This window comes from Pleurodeles waltl, chromosome 7 (genome assembly GCF_031143425.1).
Source record: "Pleurodeles waltl isolate 20211129_DDA chromosome 7, aPleWal1.hap1.20221129, whole genome shotgun sequence".
NCBI lineage: Eukaryota > Metazoa > Chordata > Amphibia > Caudata > Salamandridae > Pleurodeles > Pleurodeles waltl.
Window position 1 is genome coordinate 57,976,738 of NC_090446.1, and position 21,963 is coordinate 57,998,700.

At 43.5% G+C, this 21,963-nt stretch overlaps 1 protein-coding gene across 2 annotated transcripts in view; it reads left to right on the forward strand.

Annotated features, from left to right (window-relative positions):
- Positions 1 to 519: 519 nt before the first annotated feature.
- Positions 520 to 21,963, forward strand: part of LOC138303620 (C-type lectin domain family 2 member B-like) — a 31,975-nt gene continuing 10,531 nt past the window's right edge. Inside the window, exons 1-4 of one of the 2 annotated variants that reach the window (XM_069242914.1) lie at positions 522 to 1,039; positions 1,246 to 1,365; positions 3,722 to 3,942; positions 17,523 to 17,626. In XM_069242914.1, coding sequence (XP_069099015.1) covers positions 937 to 1,039; positions 1,246 to 1,365; positions 3,722 to 3,942; positions 17,523 to 17,626 — 548 coding nt within the window. In that variant the 5' untranslated portion in view covers positions 522 to 936. Of the gene's footprint in view, positions 1,040 to 1,245; positions 1,366 to 3,721; positions 3,943 to 17,522; positions 17,627 to 21,963 lie in introns of both variants that reach the window. The other variant, XM_069242915.1, reaches the window with a different exon arrangement.

Here is a 21,963-nt window from a genome sequence, read left to right on the forward strand (position 1 = left end):
AACGGACCTGGGCAAATCTGCCTGCCCAAAACACGCCGACATCGCGAGGCACGGCCCGCACTCCCGCGAGTTCCCCAAACCCAGCAACCCACCCCCTACCTTCCAACATTAAAGCCGCCCCCCACGGCCAACTTCATGACAGCGCGGCAGGCTGTCGTGGAAGAGGCCGTCCCCCTAATCCCATTCCTCCTATATACTCCCACCCTTAGACCCTCCCCCCACCTAGCTCCAGCCAATCCCTGTCCTGGTGTGTCACTTCCTCTGTCCCGAATGCCCCCTTGGAGAGACTAGACTGCGTCTGCTCTCCACGGGTCCCTACAATCAGCTGAAGGTGGTGCCGCCCGCCCTTTCTCCGCCGGCATGAAGGAAGTTTTGTCCGTCTCTGCTGTCAATGGCGGGTGTTTCAGGGAGTGGTTTGTGTTTACCGGTCTCTGCTTTGCTCCTAATTGCTATTGTCAGCTGCTCTAGGTCTCGGAGCCAATCCCGTGCAGCCTCCACAGAGACAGCTATAAAGTCTCCGCAGCGTGTCTTTCTGCAGAGCCCGGGCGGCGCCGCGCACAGACTGCTCCCCGAGTGAGCGCCGCTTAGAAACTCCGGGACGCGCACCCTGGAGCCGACGGTGGCTGCGCTGGACGGGGGGGCTGCACCTCGTGCGCTGTGGTAAAGGGGAGGGGAGGGGAGTTGCTGCACAGAATATGGGGGCGCCGTGAGCACCACAGCCGGTGTGAGGTGGGAAGAGCCCCCCCCCCTCCTGTGCGCCCCCTTTCCACGGTAGCGGCACCCCCAAAACCTCCTGAAGCGGGGGCGGAAACCCCCCTGCCCCTCCAGGAGGTTCTACCCCGGTCCGCCCCGGGTCCGGCAGGAGCCCCTCTCCCCGGAGAGAGTGGAAGTATCCCACGGGCGGCACCTGTGCAGCGTGACCCCCGCACTGCCGCCATGGGGGCCCCCGAGGAGCGCGCACTCGCCGAACCCCCGGAGCTCGGGACCCGGGGCGGCACCGAGCGGACAAAATGTAAAAATATCTTCGACGCTGCCCCAGGTGAGTCACTCACCCGCCCCCCCGCCTCACCCCCCAACACCCTCCTCCCCAACCTCACCCACCCCGGGCACCCCACCCAGTACCAGCTCTCCACCCGCATACTGCACCGCTCTTAGTGCGTGTTTTACCCCTAGAACAGGTGAGGCATCGGCGGCGCGAGCCCCTCAGTGTTGCGTTAACCGGACAGAGATCTGTTTCTTTCCTAGATCCCGGGTGTCCCGGCCGTGGGAGGACCGCGCTGACCCGAGTGCGCAGACTCCGTGGGGCGCTGGCGCTGGCGGCCGCTCTGTCCATCACTGTAGCGGGGCTCGCAGTGTACATCACGGGTGAGTAGCGATCACTGCAGTCCGTGGTTCACCCCTGGTAAGCAGACCTCGTTCATGGAGGACGTCCGACACCCAGCGGCCACTGCTGGCTCTGCTTGATGGCTCATTTGATACGCATAGTAAATATTTGATTTCACACCGAGTGTAGTGCTTTTGCTGGGGAATCCAACAATGTATTTCAATTTTTAAGTTGGTAATATGTGGAAGGCGTCATCAGTTTGGTTTAATTTTTCATTTTACACCACAGACAACATTTGACAGAAGCATTATACTATATATATATATATATATATATATAATTTTTTTTATTATTTTTTTATTAGGTAATAGCAATATATTGTATTGTAATCGTATTTATATACCGCTTACTACCCTCGGTGTTCCTAGTTTAAAATGCATATTAAAAGTTGTAGATGACCTGTAAGCAATACACGCTAGCTTTGATTTCGCAAACCCCTTTCTCCATTCTTGCCCTGGTGCAGAAATCCCACTTCTGTAGTTTTACAGAGACACGATGCCCGTGATTGTGCAGAGGAGCCCCTTGGTCTCCAATCTCTCAAACCTATTCATTGCCCTTGGACTCAATGTAGCTCCTCTGAAGGGTTTCCGATCCCAGAGGAGCTTGTGTTACGCACATGCGGTGCCAGCTCTGATGTGTGCACCAAAACCAGTTGGGGCAGGATGCCTGAGTTCAATCACTCCTTTAACCCCCATAACGCAATATTTTGAGCAAGAAGTAAGTTGCCAGGTTAGCACAGGGGCGCGAGAGTGCGTAGCGGATAAACTCAGATGATTGGTCTGTGTGCCTGGGCCCAAACCCTTGAGGGGACCATGATTCCGCCATGAGGGTGGGTGCACCCCACGACTGGACCTACCATGGAGGGGGCTTCAGAACCTCACTCTCAGGATGAGTAGACTAGTCATCTGCAGATATTGACAGTGCCGCCCCTTCAAAAGGTTTGTGTTTACGGTTTACCCTGTAGACCTCTTTGCCTTTACCCCATGCTCCAATAATGCCATCTTGGGGCGAGAGAGCAGAGCATTTCATAATGTATACGAGGTATGTCCATATTTTAAGGAGGATCTGCAGGAAAGAAGAGTCACAATATTTGCAAAGATAATAAATGACGTACCAGTGTGCAGTTTACAAATGTTGTTGCTTCTGTATTTGCTATCATTATAATCCAATATCTTGTGAGCTATTTTACCAAACTTGGAAGGCTGAATAGTGCATCAGGTTTAATTCTAACATGCAACTTGCCAGATCCACACTTCTTCAGTTTAGAAGCCCAACGTGCTGGATTATCACATCTTTTACATTTGCAAAAGTGTGTGCACCCTGAGTCCTTGATGTTCCTTTCCCATTGCCTGTGCTCTTGTGTCCAGATTTCACTCCACAAACAGCCTGCCCTGGTGTCCGATGAAACCATGTTGCCTGAGAAGCAGGCAACTCCTGTGCCTTGAGTGTAAGGCAATAACCAGCCCTTATATGTTAAATGTAGGTACCAGTAGCAACCTGTCCTTGTGTCATGAGAGATTACCCTGTACAGCCTGCCCTATGTTTTTAGAACACCCAGTACGGTCTGCCCTTGTGTCATGAGAGATTACCCTGTACGGCTGGTCTTTGGGTTGTGAGATTACACCCATAGTGCATGCCCTTGTTTCGTGAGAGATTAACCCATGCAGAGCCTACCTTGTTATGAGAGTTTAACCTTGCAGAGCCTGCCCTTGTATTCTGTCTCCCAGCAGTAGCCTGCCTTTATGTACTCCGAGAGAACCACCCCATTGGTACCCTGCACTGATCTGGTATCTGCCTACGCTTGTGTCCTGAGAATACCACCGTAGAAGTGACCAATCCTTGACCCAGAAGCAGCCTGTCCGTTCTGTTGTCATCCAACGCAGTTTAAGACTTTCGCCCGGGGTCAAACTTTGACGTAACATAAATCCAGTGACCAAATAAAGTGTCCCCTATTAGCCAATCATATAGTCCAATAAAATGGTCCAGCTTTACAAACTGGGGCAGTTTTGAACTTGCCAAAGACACGTTGTATAAGTGTTTTGCAAGATCTGGAGGTCTGCTTGGCTTTAGGCTTGCTGCAGGCAACGTTTAATTTAATATCTGGGAAATGAACAGTACCAACCGGCCCTGCAGATCATAAGATACCGAAAGACAGCCCACACACTGACCTGTCAGACCAGCCCTTCTGGCACTGCCTGATTGCCCTATAGGTCAGATTGGCCCTTCCTATTCCAGACAATTTGAGTAACCGTCCTTGCCCACGTTTTATAGCAGTGCTACGTGTATTCCATCACAAATAGTCTTGGGCTCATTTTTAATTCACTTTCTGCTTTGCAGTTCTGAAGGGAAGACAGTGCTCCGAACAGCCTCAGACAAAAGGTGCCCTAAGCACTGCTGGAAAGGACGTTGTAGTGCTGCCCCCTTGTGGCGATGGCTGGATCTGGTATCAGTACAAGTGTTACTATTTCTCTGAAGATGAAGGAGACTGGACGGCGGCCAAAGACTCCTGCGCTGCTCTGAACTCCTCTCTGGCTCTGATTGATACCCAGAAGGAACTGGTAAGAGCAGAAATTTTCAATGAGAAGGGGGGACATCCCTCTACGGCCAGTGACGACACAAGATGTGGGTATTTTCACAGAGAAACCTAGCGGTGGGAGGCGTAGAAGAGGATGGATAAGAGAGGAGCGCACTCTGGGAAGCAAAAAAGGCCCAATTGAGAAAACACAAAAAGGCGGTGCACCGCCTCCCAGATGCACAACAAGTGAAGTTTGAAAGAAAAGTCCAATGCTCCAGTGAGGCAGAAAAATATTTCTGTATTTTAATACTTCTCTCACAGCCAAATCCCGTAAATGAAGTATGTAGGACAATGAATAAACAGCCAACTTGTTTCGCCCGCAACATGGGCTTCTTCAGGGCTGTAATATAACATAAAAACAATGTGTACAATATACACTAAATTGCAAAAGCCCGATTACATAAAAAAGTTGATAACATTCAGTAATGGAAAAGTAAACAGAAAAGAATGCTACGTACCAACATGAAAGTAAACCAATGTGAGAGCAAATGGAAATATGCAGAAATCATAAGTATACGCAAACAAGTATATGTTACAGATAGTATAAATATCCAGTTATATATGTGATCCAAAGCTATAGACAATGTACATTTATGGACAAACCCCAAGTGAATAATAAAAATACAGATTGATAAGGTCGTCAGAGAAAGGAGAACATGTGGGGAGAGTAATTGGTGAGAGGATAACAGAATATACCAATATTTCAAGGAGCAAGTGAATGTAGGAGATCACCGTGTATTAAGGAAGCCAAATCAAAGCAAGTGTAAATATAGTGTATATAGAATAAAGCATACCGTGAATAAAATCCAGTCAGTTGTAAAGGCAAAGTATAACAGTATATATAAATACCTAGCAAAGAAGAGGAGAAACCCGTAAGTCTCATGAGCGAACAGGTATAAATATACGAGGACCAGTAGTAAGGAAAAGGAGTATATATATATATATATATATATATATATATATATAAAACCAAAATCTCAAAAGGACAGGTAATGAGTTAATTCAAAAGGGGAAAAGGGCTACAAAGTACCCTGATGTTCGCACCTGAAAACAGGGAAGCGAAACAAAAGAAAAAAATGTACAAGACCAATGTTTTTATAATCAAAAAGAAACGGAAGGCAATGACAGGAAAGTATATGTATAAAATTTACAAAAAATTAGGCGGACGGCACCAAGAGCATAGACGTTAGTATCATAATGAAACCAAATATGTAAACGTTCTAGCGTATAAAGCAGGAAAGTACCGTAACATGAAATAAATGTAAAACAAAATGAGTAATCGTCTTACCGAGGAGGCGGTGTGCCTGAATATAAACGTCCGAGGTACAGAGTAACACGGTCCGAGCGACCGTAGTAGTGTAAGCAAGGCCTGCACAGATATTCTGCAGGCCTTGAAAGGTATGGCAGACGAGGCCCTGGTTGTGGATTTCTCTTTTGTATTTCAATTCTTTATTAAACTTTTATAAGTGAACAAAAATTGTTATGGATTGTCCATTAAAAGCATACATTCACAATAAAGAAATTCCAGTGTACAATGAAATATTTAAATACTTCCCATAAATAAACATTGTTAATTATATGATGTCTGAGATTAATGACAAAGAAACAATAAACAAATATATATTAAGTCAACATGATGAAATAAAGTTCTACCTAAAACCTATCTTGAAAAGAAGTTAATTATCAATGGTATTGAAAATGTAATGAGAGCATGAGGTCTTATTCATGAATCATTGTACATATAAAGATATAAACAGAGAGATATGAAGTTGTCAGTCAGAAATACATTCCATATTTGATCAAACTGTTGTAAATTATCATTCAGTTTATATAGCATTCTTTCAAACTGAGCAATATCAAACATATCCTTTAACCATGTTTGGGCAGATGGTAAAACATTAGATTTCCAAAAATGCAGTATATTAACTTTGGCTACACTAATTGCAGTAGAGAGACATCTGAATAAGTGTGAAGAAAGTATGCCTAGACCATGGGTATCATGTAATAAAAATAAGCGAGGTGAGTGTGGGGAAATATTGGGAATCACTTTCCTTAAATATTGTGATATTTGTATCCAGAATGGTTGGAGTGTGGTACAGTCCCATAGGATATGAACAATATCACAATTGGTCTGGACACATCTCCAGCAATTGGAGTCATTACTAAGTTTAGCAGAGTAAAGTTTCGAAGGTGACCAATGCCATCTATGCATAATTTTGAAATAATTAAATTTCAACCTTACATCACAAAGCCCTTTATTATAATTCTCTAAAAGTTTAGCCCAGGCTTTATCTGTATAGGTAATGTTAAGTCGTGTAGACCACCAGGATTGCAGATCTTTGGATGTTTTATCTGAAAACGATTTGTCAATTAGTAAAGAATAAAGGTCAGATACCGTGCCTTTAAAATTTCTCCATATATGGATATGGCGTGCAATGGATGAGTGAGTCAAAGAATCCGAGTTCAAGGATGTTATAAGGTTCAAAATCGATGACCATAATATATAGTTATGAAATTGTGAGATCGGGAGTCTGTTTCTTGTAGCTGTGTAAATGATTTCAAATAATTATCTCGATTATATAAGTCTGTTATGTTGTTGATTCCAAACAAACCAATTTAGCTCTTTGCCTCTATGTATAATCGCTGAATTATTCCATAGCGGAGCATTTAAATATGTATGGACGTTACAGTTTATAATTTTATGTGCTTTTTGCCATGCTAATTGGGGTGAGTAAATGATTGGATTGGAGGATGGTGAGAATTTAGGACATTTAGTATAATAAATTGCCAAAGAAGTGTTATTTTTCAATAGATATTGTTCCAGTGTGACCCATATAGGTGACTTGTCTTTCTTGGATATCATAGAGATCGAATTGTTGTGCTATCCAGTAAGTTTCCAGGTGTGGGAGTCTGAGGCCACCTTTTAAGGAAGATGAATGTAATTTCAAACCACTTATAAGGGGGGGTTTTTCCTCCCCAGATGAAGCGATTTATTAGAGATGTTGTTGTATTCCTAAACAAGATTGAGGTAAGGGGGGAGTGATAGCATATTAAAAACATAATTACATTTCGGAATTGTATTCATTTTAATAATCTGCACTCTTCCCCCATAATGAAAGGTTCAGTTGAGACCATCTAACAAAGTCTCTTTTAAGTTTGTCTGTAATGGGGTTTAAATTATCAATCGCAATATTCTTCAGTCCCGTATCGAGTAGGATCCCAAGATATTTCAAATGAGATGTTTTCCAATTGAAAGGGAAATCCCCCTAAAGTTGTTGGAGTAGTACAGGTATTCATTGGCAAAGCTTCACATTTAGACCCGTTGATCTTATATCCAGAAAATGCCAAGAAGCGGGTTAGCAAATTAATCAGGGTGTTAACTGAGGAATTTGGATTGGATAGTGTGAGTAGAATATCGTCAGCGTAATAAAAAGCTTTAATCTCACCGGATGAGGTAGCAATACCCTGTATGTCGATATTTTGCCGGATTGCAATAGCCAAGGGTTCTAATGCTATAAGGAATAACAAAGGAAAAAGAGGACATCCTTGACGAGTTCCACGTAAAATTTTAAAATATGGGGAAGTGAAGCCATTGGTTGTGGATTTCTTAAATAAAATCCACGGAACCAGGAAATGTGGGTCTGAAGAAAAATAAAAGGACTGTGGCAGCGGCCATCTTGGGAGGGTCGAAATATTCACAAAGGACAAGCGAACAGTCAAAAAAACAATCCCAAAAGGAAATGTTGATGGAACAAGTGTAATTGTGGCTTTGGTAAATTCCTAAAGCAAAAATAGATGTTCAATAGTAATTATTGAACATAAAAGAGGAAGTCTTAAATTCCCACAAAAACAGAGTCCTGAGAAAAATAGATAAAATAGAGAGAGGTCTGTGGTGGCAGCCATATTGGGGCAGTCAAAAATAGTAAGGATAAGAGACGGTGACAAAAACCAAAACAAAGTTGGGAGTATACGGAAAGTTAAAAACAAATATTCCTATAGCACGTAAATCATATTTAATTATTAATATTGAAAATTGCAAGAGTTCAGTGCCGGAGAATTAAGAGAGAAGAAAGAGAAAAGAAATAGGTAAAAAAAAAAAAAAAATGTATGAAGGAAATATTAAAAAGAAGAGCAGTAGAAACTTGAAAAAGTAAGGTAAAAGAGCAAAGAGGCCCAACCAAAAGTGGTGTGCCAAAATCCACACCAAAGAGTATGAACATAGCTAACAGGACAAATATATATGAACAGTAAAATGAATTTTCAATCTGAGTATAAGTGTTAATTCTGCTGTTACACCATGCAAACATACAAAAGTAGCAAACATGGTTACATAGATTTGGAATAAAACATTAAATGTGCTACAAAAAGTAATGAAATTCGTGGTCCGTATTGTGGTCAAATTCAACCGCTCGCAGGTGGCAGATCCAGACTGCCTCCCTTTTGGCGTAGTGTCAATTCCCTGTTGCCTCCTCTGGGGTGTGTAGGAACGTGATCGATTCCATGGAACCAAATCGATGAGTCACGAGGATGGGCGAGTGCTATATGTGTTGTTAGTGGATAGTCGGAGTCTTGTTTTTTGATTGCTCGTAGGTGTTCCTGTATCCTAATTTTTGAAGGATGTTTTGTACTCCCCACCTATATTTTATTACAAACACATCCTAGAACATAGATGAAAAATGTAGTCTTACTGTTAATAAAATGATTAATAGTAAATGTCTTAGTGTTGTTAAAACGAAATAATTTTGTTACATCACAACCAAAAACACAGATATTGCAATCATGACAAATATAAAATCCCCTAGGTTTGGTGGGGAGCCACGTGGTGGGACTGGGGGCAGAGATATAACTGGGACAAAGATGGTCCCTCAGGTTTACTCCTCTACGATAAGTAATCTTGGGTGTGTTAGAGATAACACCTTTGAGGCCCGGAACTTAGATCAATAGTGGCCAATGGCGTTTGAATATTTTGTAAATGTTGTGACTATGAGCTGTGTAGCGAGTTACAAACGACAGAATATTTTTTGGGTCTTATTGTCCCTCTGTGATTTAGCAATCAAAGTATCTTTTCTGGGGGTATCCATAATACATTCAACTGCCTGGGATAGAGACTTGGCCTTATAACCCCTGTCAGTGAATCTGTGTTTCCTAAGTTGAATCAGAGTCAAAAATTTGTCATTGGTGGTACAATTACGTCTGACATGTACTATTTCTCCGAAAGGAATATTTTGAATTACCGAAATAGGGTGGGCACTGGTAGCATGAAGTAGACTATTACATGCTGTGGATTTCCTATATAGAACACTCTGTATGCTGTTCTGTTCTATGAAAAATCTGATGTCAGGGAAGTCTATAGTGTCTCTGCTATAGTGCAAGCTGAGCTGTACATTGTAAGGGTTATTGTTGAGGAAAGTATGATACATAGTCAATTGTTCAATGGTACCGTTCCATATAATGATAATATCATCAATGTATCTCCCCCAGAAATCAATGAAGTTAGTCCAGGGTGAAGCATGTTTGCCCCAGGCATGTATTTTTTCATACCATCCCATAAACAAACAGGCATATGATGGGGCAAATTTTGAACCCATCACCGTCCCTTGTGTTTGTTGATACCACTCATTGTCATGTAAAAAGTAGTTATTTGACAAGATAATGTCAATCATCTGTGCAAGCATGTGGTTATGTGCAAAACAGTCAGCAGTTCTGGTGTTTAGGAATGAAGTAACTGCTTGTATTCCAATAGGTTTGCGTATGCACGTGTATAAGCTACTCACGTCCAATGTGGCAAAGAAGGTTGTCTGACCAAGTGAAATCCTCAAATTTGTTGAGGATATCTTTGCTGTCCTGTATGAACGAGGGCAAGTTACAAACAAAATTCTGTAAATAGGAAATCACGTATTCTGACATTTATTCTGTAGGGGAATCTATACCTGATATAATGGGTCTTCCAGGAGGGAAATCACCACCTTTTATGCAATTTAGGAAGTGTGTGTGTGTGTATGTGTATGTATATATATATATGCAGGGGAATTTGGTTTTTTTTACGGTAAGGTATTTAAATTCATTGATTGAAAGTAATCCTAGTTCATACCATCCCCATAATTTGTTGTTGATATATTCCATCAAACCACCAATGGGATTGTGAGTAAGACGTTTGTAACAGATGATGTCAGATAATTGCCATTAATTTCCTCCATATAGTCACTACGATTCATAACCACATTACCTCCCTTGTCAGCTTCACGGATCACAATTGACTGATCCTTTTTGAGGCTCAAAAGGGCCCTCCTTTCTGATGCAGACAAATTGTCAAGTCGTTGCCAATTGTTTATGCATGTATTGAAACATTTGTACAGATCCAACTAAACCTTTTTGGAAAACAGTTCTATGTTGCTATAGGTATTCGCTGGTATAAACTTAGACTCCGGTTTTAGGCCGCTGGTTGTGTCAGCTCTTTCAAATATTCCCAGGTCAGTTCGAATATCACCAATTTCCCTTTGGTTGTCCGTTAAGGACATCAATATCTGTAAATCAGAAACAGATTGTGTTGGTGGGTTAGTATCTTCAGTGACGATATTTTCCGTCCGTACTTCAGACTGATGTTTGCTAGTATCCCCATCACGAGCATGTGTGAAATAATTTTTGAGTTTAAGGAGACAAGTGAATTGAAATAGGTCTACAAAGACCTCAACAGGGTCGTTGGTTTTGGGTGGGGCAGAAACCCAACCCTTTACTCAATAAGTTGCATTCAGTAGTGCTCAAAAAAAGATGAGACAGATTGATAATGGGGAGATCACCCACGTTGTTGCCAGCGGTAGTCTGGATGTAATCTAGTCCTTCTTTGACCTGTTTCGGACCCCTAATTTTCCCATATCCTTGTTTCCATCGTTTCCCACCCTTCTGGTCATTCTGGTAAGCACCAAGTGAAATGTACAAGCCAAAAAAATTAATAATGAAGTACAGAAAATCCAAAATAATGGAAGCAAAAAAAATGAAATACAGAAAATCCAACGTAATGAAAGTGGTAAATTAAAAAAAAAAAAAAAAAAAAAAAAAAGTCTGTTTTCCACAGTTATGCAAAAGGAAAATACAGGTAATCTGCACATCACTAATTGACCCCGTTTAGACTATTTCTCTCTCCCTTCCTCTGTTTCTACAACAATGTTAATGCCATCCCAATAGCAGTGGGCCCTTTCATCTGCACTTGAAACACAATTTCTGCCTTCTTGCACACCGGGCACTTAATTGCCTACTAGAAATAAATGAAACCATCACAAAATAAGTTATGTCCCCTCTCTAAAGGGTGCCAAAGTGCTCCATGACCTGAGGCCATCAGCCATTCTTGGCTCTTCAGCAAACACAAGTGACATTCTTGGACTTGTAGTCTTTTCTAGAATTGGCTGAAGGTGTTGCATAACTAGGTAGCTATTCTTTTCAAGTTTAAAGGCTCTCTAGCCAGTGGCATAACAAAACTTGAGGGTGCCCCCCCTCAAAATACATGAAGGCCCCCCCCCACCCCCCCTCCCACGCAGGGTTGGCTTTAGCGCTGGTGGCGTCTGGGGCGACCGCCTTTTCTGGTGCCCATCCATGACCTCCTTCTCCGCTAATTCCCTCCCTGCTACTCTCCAATAATGCCCCTCACCTCTCCATAGCCCCTCTCTGGCATATATTTCTTTTTTGAAGCGCTACGCATAGTTCACTCAGTTTTGTAATCTGAATAGTGCATGTTCTTTGCAGCAGGCACATTAGCCCTCTGCGGTACTTTGATTAGTATAAACTGCTACTAGACAAAATTCAGATTTTACCAGCAGTAACTGTAATCTTAAGAGTTATCTTGACATTCAGTGCTTCGGAACCCATAAGTTATTTTTAAGCACGGTGCCCACACCAAAGTCAGTGCACTGGTCACGTCGGTCCTGCACGGGGAGGCATGGGTTTACAATCACCCAATTTAGACAGCAGGTAGAGATGACCAAGGGGACCACTCAGACTGTGTTGGAGATTCTTCCTGGAGCCAGATGGCAGAAGATCCCAGCAGCCGGTCGCCGTTGCCTTAGGTGCCTGCGGATACAGGCAAGGGACTCCTTCTCTCCAAGGGAGATGCCCTCTTGCTCATTTGGTGTAGCTGAAGTCTTGCCAATCCCAGGGGATGCACATCTGTAGAAATGTTGCAGTTGCTGGAAGGAGCCGGAGAAACAATGTTGCAAGGCGAGGTCGTCTCTGGATTTTCAAGTTTGTTTGGTTCCTGAAGTCCAGTTGCGGTTCAGTTGGCCAGGAGCAAAAGAGGTCATTGAAGAGGAGTCCTAGCGGAGTCTTGCATGTCAAATCTGAAGACCCACTGTTAGAGGCCAAGGGGCCTCGGACCCCATCCTGGGGCCCCGTGAGGTTAGGAGTGGGGGCACCGTTGCGCACTCTTTCTCTTCCCCCCGCAGTCAAAGAGGAAGCCGGGGAGCGCCGTCCTGCTTCCCGTAAAGATGGCCAAAAGGGGCCTGGCACTCCATCCTGGGGCCCCGAGAAGGTGACCTCGGGGAGCGCCGTCACGCTCCCTGCCACGAGGAGGAGGGGCCTGGACCCCATCCCAGGGCCCCAAAGATGCCAGGAGGAAGTGCCGCTGCACTCCTCTGTGCGGCCTGTCCGGCCGCGAGTCTTTCTGTGTCTGCCCGCTGGAGGGCAGACCTCAGGGCAGCAGGCCGGCTCCCGCGACATCACCGGGAGGTGCTGGCCGTGCGGGGAGCTGGCAGGGGCGGCCAGGGGTGGGCTCCCTGGGCCGCCCTCCATCGAGGGATCCTCTGTTGGGAGCGGGGGTGTCCGGTTGGGACCGGCACCCCAGGAGAAATGTAAAAAGAAATGGCACAGCGGCTCTCCCCAGCTCAGCGGGAGAGCCGGTCATCATGTAAGCGGCTGCCCCAGCATGCTGTGCGGGGCAGGGGCCGCCATTTGAGCCCCCAAAACTGCTGTGGCGGTCCCAGGGAGATGGGGCCACCACAAGGGATTACCAAGGGAGCTGCAGTAGCAGCGCAGCCTCCCACCAACATCGGTGGTGTCCCCACCCTAGGCAGGGTGGGACAAATGAAAGAGAACCCCTCAAGGGTTGGACTGGTGTATGAAGCACAAGTTTCAGTGAACTTTTGTTCCTGCATGTGTAAGGGTGTGTACCATAGGTGTAGGCTGGTATTGCCCCACGTATTGTACTGTTATTTTATGGTCAATTAGGAGTAATTCAAAAGTAATCCTGATGGTTCTAGTGCTAGAATTTGGTCCCATATGTTCCCTGATTAGGCTAATTTGAATAATGACACTGACAGCCACCTCTTGGCAAGATGGAAGCATTTAATTACAATTGTAGGTGTCTTCATTGCACTGTACTGTCAAAACGTTGAATGCAAGGGGGTCACTGGGATTGTTTTGCCATGTGGATTGTTGGATTATACTCTTCCTTGAGGAGACCTGAGAGATTACATAATGTTTGCCCAGAGTGATTCCATCACTTTGTATATATTTGTAGATTGTTGCATAGTATTGAGTAGTGTGTGTGAATAATAAATGTACTTTTACTTTAACTTTATCAAAAGAAAAAGCACAGACTGGACAATCATTTATTGAGTCATGCTTATGTGCTCGTGCATGGGGATTACTAGCCCACACCACCTCCCATGAGTAAGCCTTGGACTGCTCTGCAACGCTACCTTATCAGAGTCAAGCGCTATAGTGGGGTGTTTGGTTCCCAGTGGCGGTCGTGTGCGGACTCATTACTTGTGCAGGCCACACAACTAATGACCCACCTTCCAACACCCACCCACAAGGGAGTCCCTAAATAGTCTACTGGGGGGGGGGGGGTTAGTCACTGCAGGGTGACCACCTATCAGTGGGGGGTCACTGACGTCAGGCCCTTGTCCCGACCAACCAGATGCTTCCAGGGTCCTCTGCACATCTTGTTTTCAAGATGTCAGAATCAAGTGGCCTCCTGGAGGAGTGCTGGACACCACCAACCACCAGGATGGATGGTGGTAGTCACTCCCCTTTCCTTTGAGTGCTTTCATGGCAGAGCAGTGAGCAGGGGACCTGGAGTGGTTCAAACCTGATTATGCAACGAGAATGCCAAATGTGCCCTTCAAAGCAAGCCGTTGGCGTGGGGAGGCTATCCCTCCCCAGTCATGTAACACCTATTGCCTCCCTTTCCCACAGGAAATCCTTTGTTCTGCCTTCCCCTGCTTGAGCTGGTCAAGCAGCAGGAGGGCAGAAGCCTGGCTGCAGCAGCGTGGGCTGCCCACAAACACTGGAAGATTGGCAGGAGCAATACTGGGACGGGGGAGGGTTGGGGGGTGTCCTCTAAGGAGCCCCCAGGGTGCATGGAACCATGCCAGCATTACTGGCATTAGTATTAGGAAATTATTCTGACAGTGTTTGATTCCAAACATGCGTCGGTTCGGAGTTCACATTATGTAGCTATACCACAGGCAGTGAGTGACCTGTGGCCAGTAAATAGGTGAAAAGGCTTCCACACCTACGAAGTCCAGTACATTGGAACTGGAGTTCGTAGGGTCACCCTCTGCTCATGCAGGAGTGCCCTCACACACAGGCACCTGCACCCTAATCTCTGGGCTAGGAGGGCCTAGCATAGCGGCGTTCTGGTGCAGTGACCAGCAATGAAAGGGTGCATGCACCTTTTCACGCGGGCTGCAATGGCAGGCCTGCAGACATAGTTTGCATCCGCTCCCAATGAAACCAAATCTACTGAAGGTAAGCCATAAAGCCATGTCAGGGCACCAACACGCTTTATGACCCATTCACATGCAATTCATGCACCACATACGACTTTCACAGCCCCTGCACCGGGCCCAATCCCGCAGGTCAGTGCATTCACATTAACATACTGCTGCTGTTCAAGGGCCCACCACATTCATGCAACCACAGGATGGACTGTCTATTCAAAACCATCTCACCCAGTCATCAACTAACTTGCATGTAAAAATCACCACAAACAAACCTCTAACACATGTGCAGACATGTTGACCTTTGGTGCCACTACAACCTTCATAAATGAAAATAAATTAGACTACGTTTTTACTACTCAAGTATCCACCTACGTCGACATTTTGAACATTACCAAATGGCTGCTCAGTGAACCTTTACTACATGCTGCTAAAACAGCCTCTTGAGTCTCAGGAAGACCTGTTTTTATGTGCCTTTAATGCACTCACTCTGCTACATACAACTACTTCCAGTTTGTGGATGCGGGGGGTGGGGGGGTGCCCAAGAATGACTTCTGAGGCCCACTTTCCTCAAACTGAGGGAACATATCTGCCTTTGAAACTGAGGCTAACATGCTGGGGACGACTGCCTAAGTTCCCTCAAGGGCACGTGCTAAACTACGAAGAACATTCGTTTTTTGACTCGCAGGGTAGTCCATGGCATATATTGCATCCATCGTTATGTGCAGTGCTCTACTGGAATGTACCTGTCATATGGCAAACTGAACATTTACTAAACTCTGAGGGAGGATGAACATGGCAAGCAGGACAAACATATTACCCATAGATGTAACGTTGGGTGCAGGGTTATCTGTAATGTTATGAATTCTTTTTTTTTTTTTTTTTTTTTAATTTTCTGTAAAGAGCACTCTCACCTCTGAGGGCTTCCTGTTGAACCTGCGGAGCAGTCGGGCTGATCCATGGATTCACCTACCTGAAGAGGAAGGGCTCAGCCCTGTATGGATTGCCATAATATTTAGAGGCAGTGCAGATGTGTAGGGACAGGGAGTTTGAAATATGCTGTGGATAGCGAGCCAGTGAAGCTTTTTGAGATTGATTTGGTGAGTGAGGCAGTAATTCAGTATTGGGGCAAGTGTAGCTCTAGTTGGATTGTGTCCATTGGTGAAGATAAAGTGATGGCATGTGTATCCGTACTAACTTTACTATCTGCCTTCTACCTATCTGGTAACTCTGTAAAATCACACCTGGCCCAAGCTTTTCCAACCTGTTCATGTCTCTGTCCCCGTCGGACTCATGACTAATCCCATATACTTGCCATCCTTTACTATCCACTTTTGTTGCTAGATGCTCAAGGAAACGTCTTTCATGCTCCTCCAATGCACTCACTGTGCTAAATCCAACTCCTTTCAATTTGTGGATGCAGCTGGAGGTGTCCAAGACTGCCTTGCAAGTTACACAGTCCTCAAACTGAGTGAGCCTATCTACCTTTGAACCTAAGGCAAATGTGCAAGGGAATAATGCCTATGTTCCCTAAAGTAATAAAAGGATCTTGTATGATGATTTTCACATTTTTAGTATAAGGACCATATATATATTTGATTATGTATCAAAATGAGTGTGTGTGTGTGTGTATATGTATGTGTGTGTATATATATATATATATATATATATATATATATATATATATATATATATATATATACACACACACACACCAACAACATAGAACAAGACACTGAACAGATCCCAAGGTTGCATATGATTATATATCAAACAAAAGCAGAGATCCTGTCTGTTCATACATGATATCTCCTGGTGAACCATAACATGCTTTGAAAGCCACTAACTGAGGGGATTTCGACATATATCAGGCTGCTAGGTTATTTGGACAGTTCATGAAGGAGTAAACAAATTATTAAATAATGAACTGTATATTGTTCTTATGCTGAAAATCATTATCATACAAGATGTTGTGTCCTGTACCCTTTTTTAATAACATTGATTTTCATACAGGTTAATAACTGAGTTTGCACCTGTCAAAAGCAGACGTGTCGGCAACTGACTTCCATGGGACATTTGTTTGGCTTTTTACACTTTTACTTCTTGTGGGCAGATAAGGTGGTCCTTGTGTTGTATTCACAAGTTCACAAAAAAAGCACTTCAAAAACTAATCAAGGCTAGGGGGTACTCCTTGACAGCGTCGCTTATGTTCTGTTCACCGGTATGTGCTGTGTGGTGACTGTAGTGCACTTGAATAGAACACCTGCAACGTTCTGGTGCCAGATGAGTGTCGAGCAGGCCATAAGCAAGTACACGATTTCCTCAACTCGAGGAAAACATTTCAGCTGCTGCTTGCCTTGTGAAGTAGTGGTCCATGGAAGGGAGGTATCCATGCACAGCCATCGAAAGGTACATGTGACTCCAGCCCAGGTTTTTTTTTGGTTTTTTTTGTTTTCCCTTTCCCTCAACGATTGTCATTTAGCTTTAACAACCTATAACCACAAAAAAGATGATGTTAATACAAAGTGGCTGCCCTACAGTTTTGTTGACATGAGCTCTGAAAATTACCCCACAAATACTGTAAGGCAGTTATGTGAATCAAATTAGCTTGTTTTTCACTGACCTTCTAACCCTTTGTGTGAATCAAGTTGGCCAAATGAGTGCGTCAAACAGTGACTGTTCGAGTTTAGCTTGCAGTCTCGTTTTTCTCTTTGCAGGTCATAGCGGGCTACAAAATATATTACTAATCCATTTTGGAAATCTGTCAGCCTGCACTCTGCAACTCCACGACCTACTGTCCTTAACTCTTATGTGTGCATTTCTGTATGTCACTTTATTTTGTTTTTTACAGGATTTCATGCTGCGTTACAAAGGATTCCGCTATCATTGGATTGGTTTGCAGAGGGAATCTAGTCAACAGTGGAAATGGGTCAATGGCACCGAATTCAGCAACTGGCAAGTTCTCAGTCTTTTCCTAAACTCAGTGTTCAACATGTTTAAGTCACTAATGCCATAGGAAGAACCGATCACAGAAACAACTTACTCAAATTACACACTTACTGATAGCTGAGTCACCAGTTATAGGTGGACTGCCTGTACAAAAGGGACCAGTATCTGTCTTGAATGAAGAGACTAGGGCTGCATTTGTATTCAAAATAGTCTTAAAGACTAAGGTCATCAGTGATTCTTGTGCCTTGAGCGACGCATCTATCTCTTCTAATGCCCAAGACCAATGAGGGGATGGGAAAGCCATATAAAGTGTTTGTCATTGCCAGAACCCCATTCAGAGGGCCAGGGGGGAAAGCAAAGATTACTTGGCCCAAGTGTGGTGATTAAGGCCTTTTTTCCAGGCCCTGCCTATTATTATGTGAGCAACTCAGCCAAGTATCCCTTCAGCACGGCGATATGTAAAGTGAACACAGGCTCATAACTAGAATGTACGTTGAGCAACCTCAATAACTGAATGTCCAAAAAGCAAAATAGAGTACACACTAAATAATAACACACTCTTTATAAGATCTGTATTCTAACACTGTCTGTGCGTACATCCATGTCTAGCATTCTTAACTACAGACTGGGGTTATTCCGCATTAACTTAAGGCAACAACCAGGTTAGGCCCCGCTGGAGAATAGTTTTTAAAGTCCCACAGTGGCTATTCAAAGTCAAGTGTCTGGCCCTTTGTCGCTCTAATCAGAGCACATCCCATGCACAAAGGTTTTGTTTCGAGGTTCAGTCTTTACCATTCCCTCTGGAGATGAGACAGAAGGCCTGGAAGCATTCAGATCTCATGGATCGAGGTTGACATTGTCTTGTGCTGGAGATGAGCAGTAGTTTTTGTTGCAGCCATCATGGGGACTGGACCACCACCGTGCTCCTCCGTTGTTGCAGTAAGTACTGGCTATCACTCATGGCAGACCCGGGGCACTGCTCATGTTCCATTGACAAAGTAGCAGTCCTGAGGTCATTGCTGCACTCTGTTCACTGGCAACATCCCTTGGCTTCCTCTGTGTCCCCCACCCTTTTCTGGTCACAGTACTGCACAGGTTGACGGCCCTATCTTCAGCATTGGTGCACCTCTGTCCTTTCTGGCTCAGTGCATGTTTTATATAATCACAGCCACACTGTTAGAGGCACAGCTGTACTGCAATGATATGTCTGGATGTCCGAAGCTGTCTCTGAACGGGCATCGCAGGCACTAAGATATCTTGTACTGTGTTCCTAGCCTTGAACAGAGGGTACAGATTACATGTCTAAGGCTAACTAAAAGCAAGCAACATGCACAATGCATTCTAGGAATAACATCGTGCAAGCCTACCTGTGTAAAATGTCACTACTAAAGCAACGTCAACTAAAACGTGTAAGATATAAAAGTGAGCTACAATAAAGCTAAAAATGGAGAACCAACATGGGCCCAAGAAGGCTTACTGAAACGATAGGATCTCAATCTTTGCATTTGACATTGTAGTTTTTATGCAGTGCCTGTGACAGTTCCCTACGTTATCTCACAGCTATTGGGTTAACTAAATAAACTAACCAAACTCACACATAAGAGGGACACAAATCTGAACAGATGTTTTATGGTAATATAGTTAATTACTATTGCAATGGATGCAGCGCTGATTACAAAGAAAGTCTTATGCAGCCGCTGTTATTTAGAGGTGGGAAACTTCACAAAATCCTTGGTGTGCCCTTGAGATCCTGTGAAATGTAGCACTAGAGAGAGTGGTCTTCTTTTCTGAAAGGCAAAATGAGCATTGGCTGTGCTAGTAGGTCTGGCTTATGGATGCTTTTTGTTTTATTGATGGGTTTAGGCACCCAGTAAGTCCTCGTGCATACTGTCACGCAGGCATTAAAGTAGCCATTCACTTACTCATTCTTGCATTCAATTAATAATATAACCACAATAAATCCTATTCAAACTCTGAGTACAAAAAAACAAAATGTGCTACTTTCTAAACACAATGTGCATATGTTTGCAGTAATTAAACTAAACATAGCAGTGAGTGTACGTCTTACAAAGATATTGTAAATAGTCTATTCTTTTAAAGCTCAAGCGCGGCTGCTGCATTTAGAACCACTGTGATGCCCATCTTGGAATGGTAAAACAATGATACCCTGTGGATCAGTAGCATTCCATGATGGTCTTCTGGTTCAGAGGAAGTGGCTATGTGGGATGTAGTGCACTGCAGATGAAATAAATGGCAAGAAAGTGACCAGTTGGCAATGCATGGAGAGCTGTAGCATCCTTTCAAACTTTAAAATAAAACGTGGAGAAGTAAAGGAATGAAAGAGGAACTTGAAAAGAACATTAAAAACTAAAGGACTATTCAACCAACCCTGACACTGAAGTGAAATAATTTTCAGGTGGCTGTACACACGTAATCAGAAAATGGCATCTTTCACCAGGTGAGAGCCAACGAGTTAGGAGGAGTAAACCATTACCCCAAGAAGTTTGCTGTCAGGGAAGCAGAGTGTAAATGTTATTCAGACCAATGGCAGAAGAGAGTGGACCCAAACACCATCTATGTATCTATATTTATAGATATGGATGAGGTTGCATTTAATGATTTCATTTTATTACAAGGTTATGGCAGACAGCTAAGAAGAGATTTTAGCAAGAATTATTAGTGCAGATCTTCTCTCTAAAAGGTTTTTCAGAGATTGCAACTAATACTGAAATCCTTCTCTACAAAGGCAATCTGTGACGTTTCACTCAAGTAAATGCCTATCAGTAGGCTTTAATACAGAATAACAACAAACCTCTCTTAAATGCCTGCTGATTTTAAAGTACATGTTTCACAACAAATGTGACCTAATGCTCTTATCATATCTTTTCATAGTAATCAGATTGGTTTACTAGAAAAAAAAATATTTTCTGTTGCCACAGTTTCAATCAGACCAGTAGCTGTTGTCATTGGCTTAGCACCATAACCAACTGAGGCCTCCTCTTCTGAGTGTAAGCTCTTCCACAAGGCATCCATCAGGCGAACAGTCATAAAATTATATAGTATAAAGCGTTTCATGTGGCAAAGTAAAATACCATCTCTCCTAAGATAGCCAGGATTCTGAAGGTATACATTTTGTCTCCACTGTTGTCCGAGGGGGTAATGAGCACCAAGAGCCTATTAAGGTCATTTGTGAAACAAAATACATATCTGCTGGCTTTAGTCCAGAGTAAGAACAATCTATCTTTTAATACCTATTGACTTTAAAGTATACTATCACAAATATGGGAGGCCTACTGCCTTTACCATAACTTGCCGTTATAAACAATCAGCCCTATGACCTTGATCACTGACTTGCCAACGTAATCAAATCAGACCCTACTGCATTGATTCCTACTAGATACTCTGCAAGAAAATTACAAATATGTAAAAAATACAGTAGTCAAAAATACAAAACCCCTACTAATAGAACCTAGTAAGGATTACCATAGTGCAAATAGTCTATCCCCAAGATTTGCTCAGGTGGGTCACCAGCACTAAAGCCGCTGCCTACTACTGTAATCTGAGAGATTCCATATAACCAAACACCTGCCTACAAGCTTTAGCACAGTGTATTAACAACCCACCATTGGACGCCTATTAGCCTTAACACATGCTTTTCATAAGAAAGCCATAGTTACTTTGGCTTAATTGTTCATTAAAAACACACCACGCTTAAGGAATCAACAAAACTTTCCCCAGTGAACCAATTACGCCTTTAGCCTGTACCAGTGGCTTAACACTGTAAATGACACAGGCCTACTGAAGTGCACATAAACTTGCAACCATCAGGCATACATTTATAAAATACCAATATTTACAAAATGACAGTTGACAAAACGGTATACAACCCCTCTTAATAGGGCCTAACAAGAAACATCACAGTGACATGCTGCTCCCAGGGTTAGTCAAGAGTGGGTGACCAACACCAAACCCTTGCCTCCTATGGTAATCTGAGCTTACATGCAAGCAAAAAATATTTTGTACAGCTTGTAACAATCCACTGTTGCTTGTCTGTTTTCGATTTCATATGCTTTTCACAATAAATATGCCTGGCTTATTGCCTTTGTAATCACTTTTCATAATAAACAGGCCAGACCTATCGAATAATGTTTCCTAGAACACCAGTTAAGTATATAGCTCCTATTATTGCCTTGTCACCGTGACCAACTCTGATGTACTGTACTCAAGTAAGCTTCCCACAAGGCAACCACCAGAAACAGTGTCCTGTATACAACGTTAGTCGGCGTGGCAAAATACTCTTTTAACATGGCTTTAACAAGGATTTTCACAGAACAACTTCTATA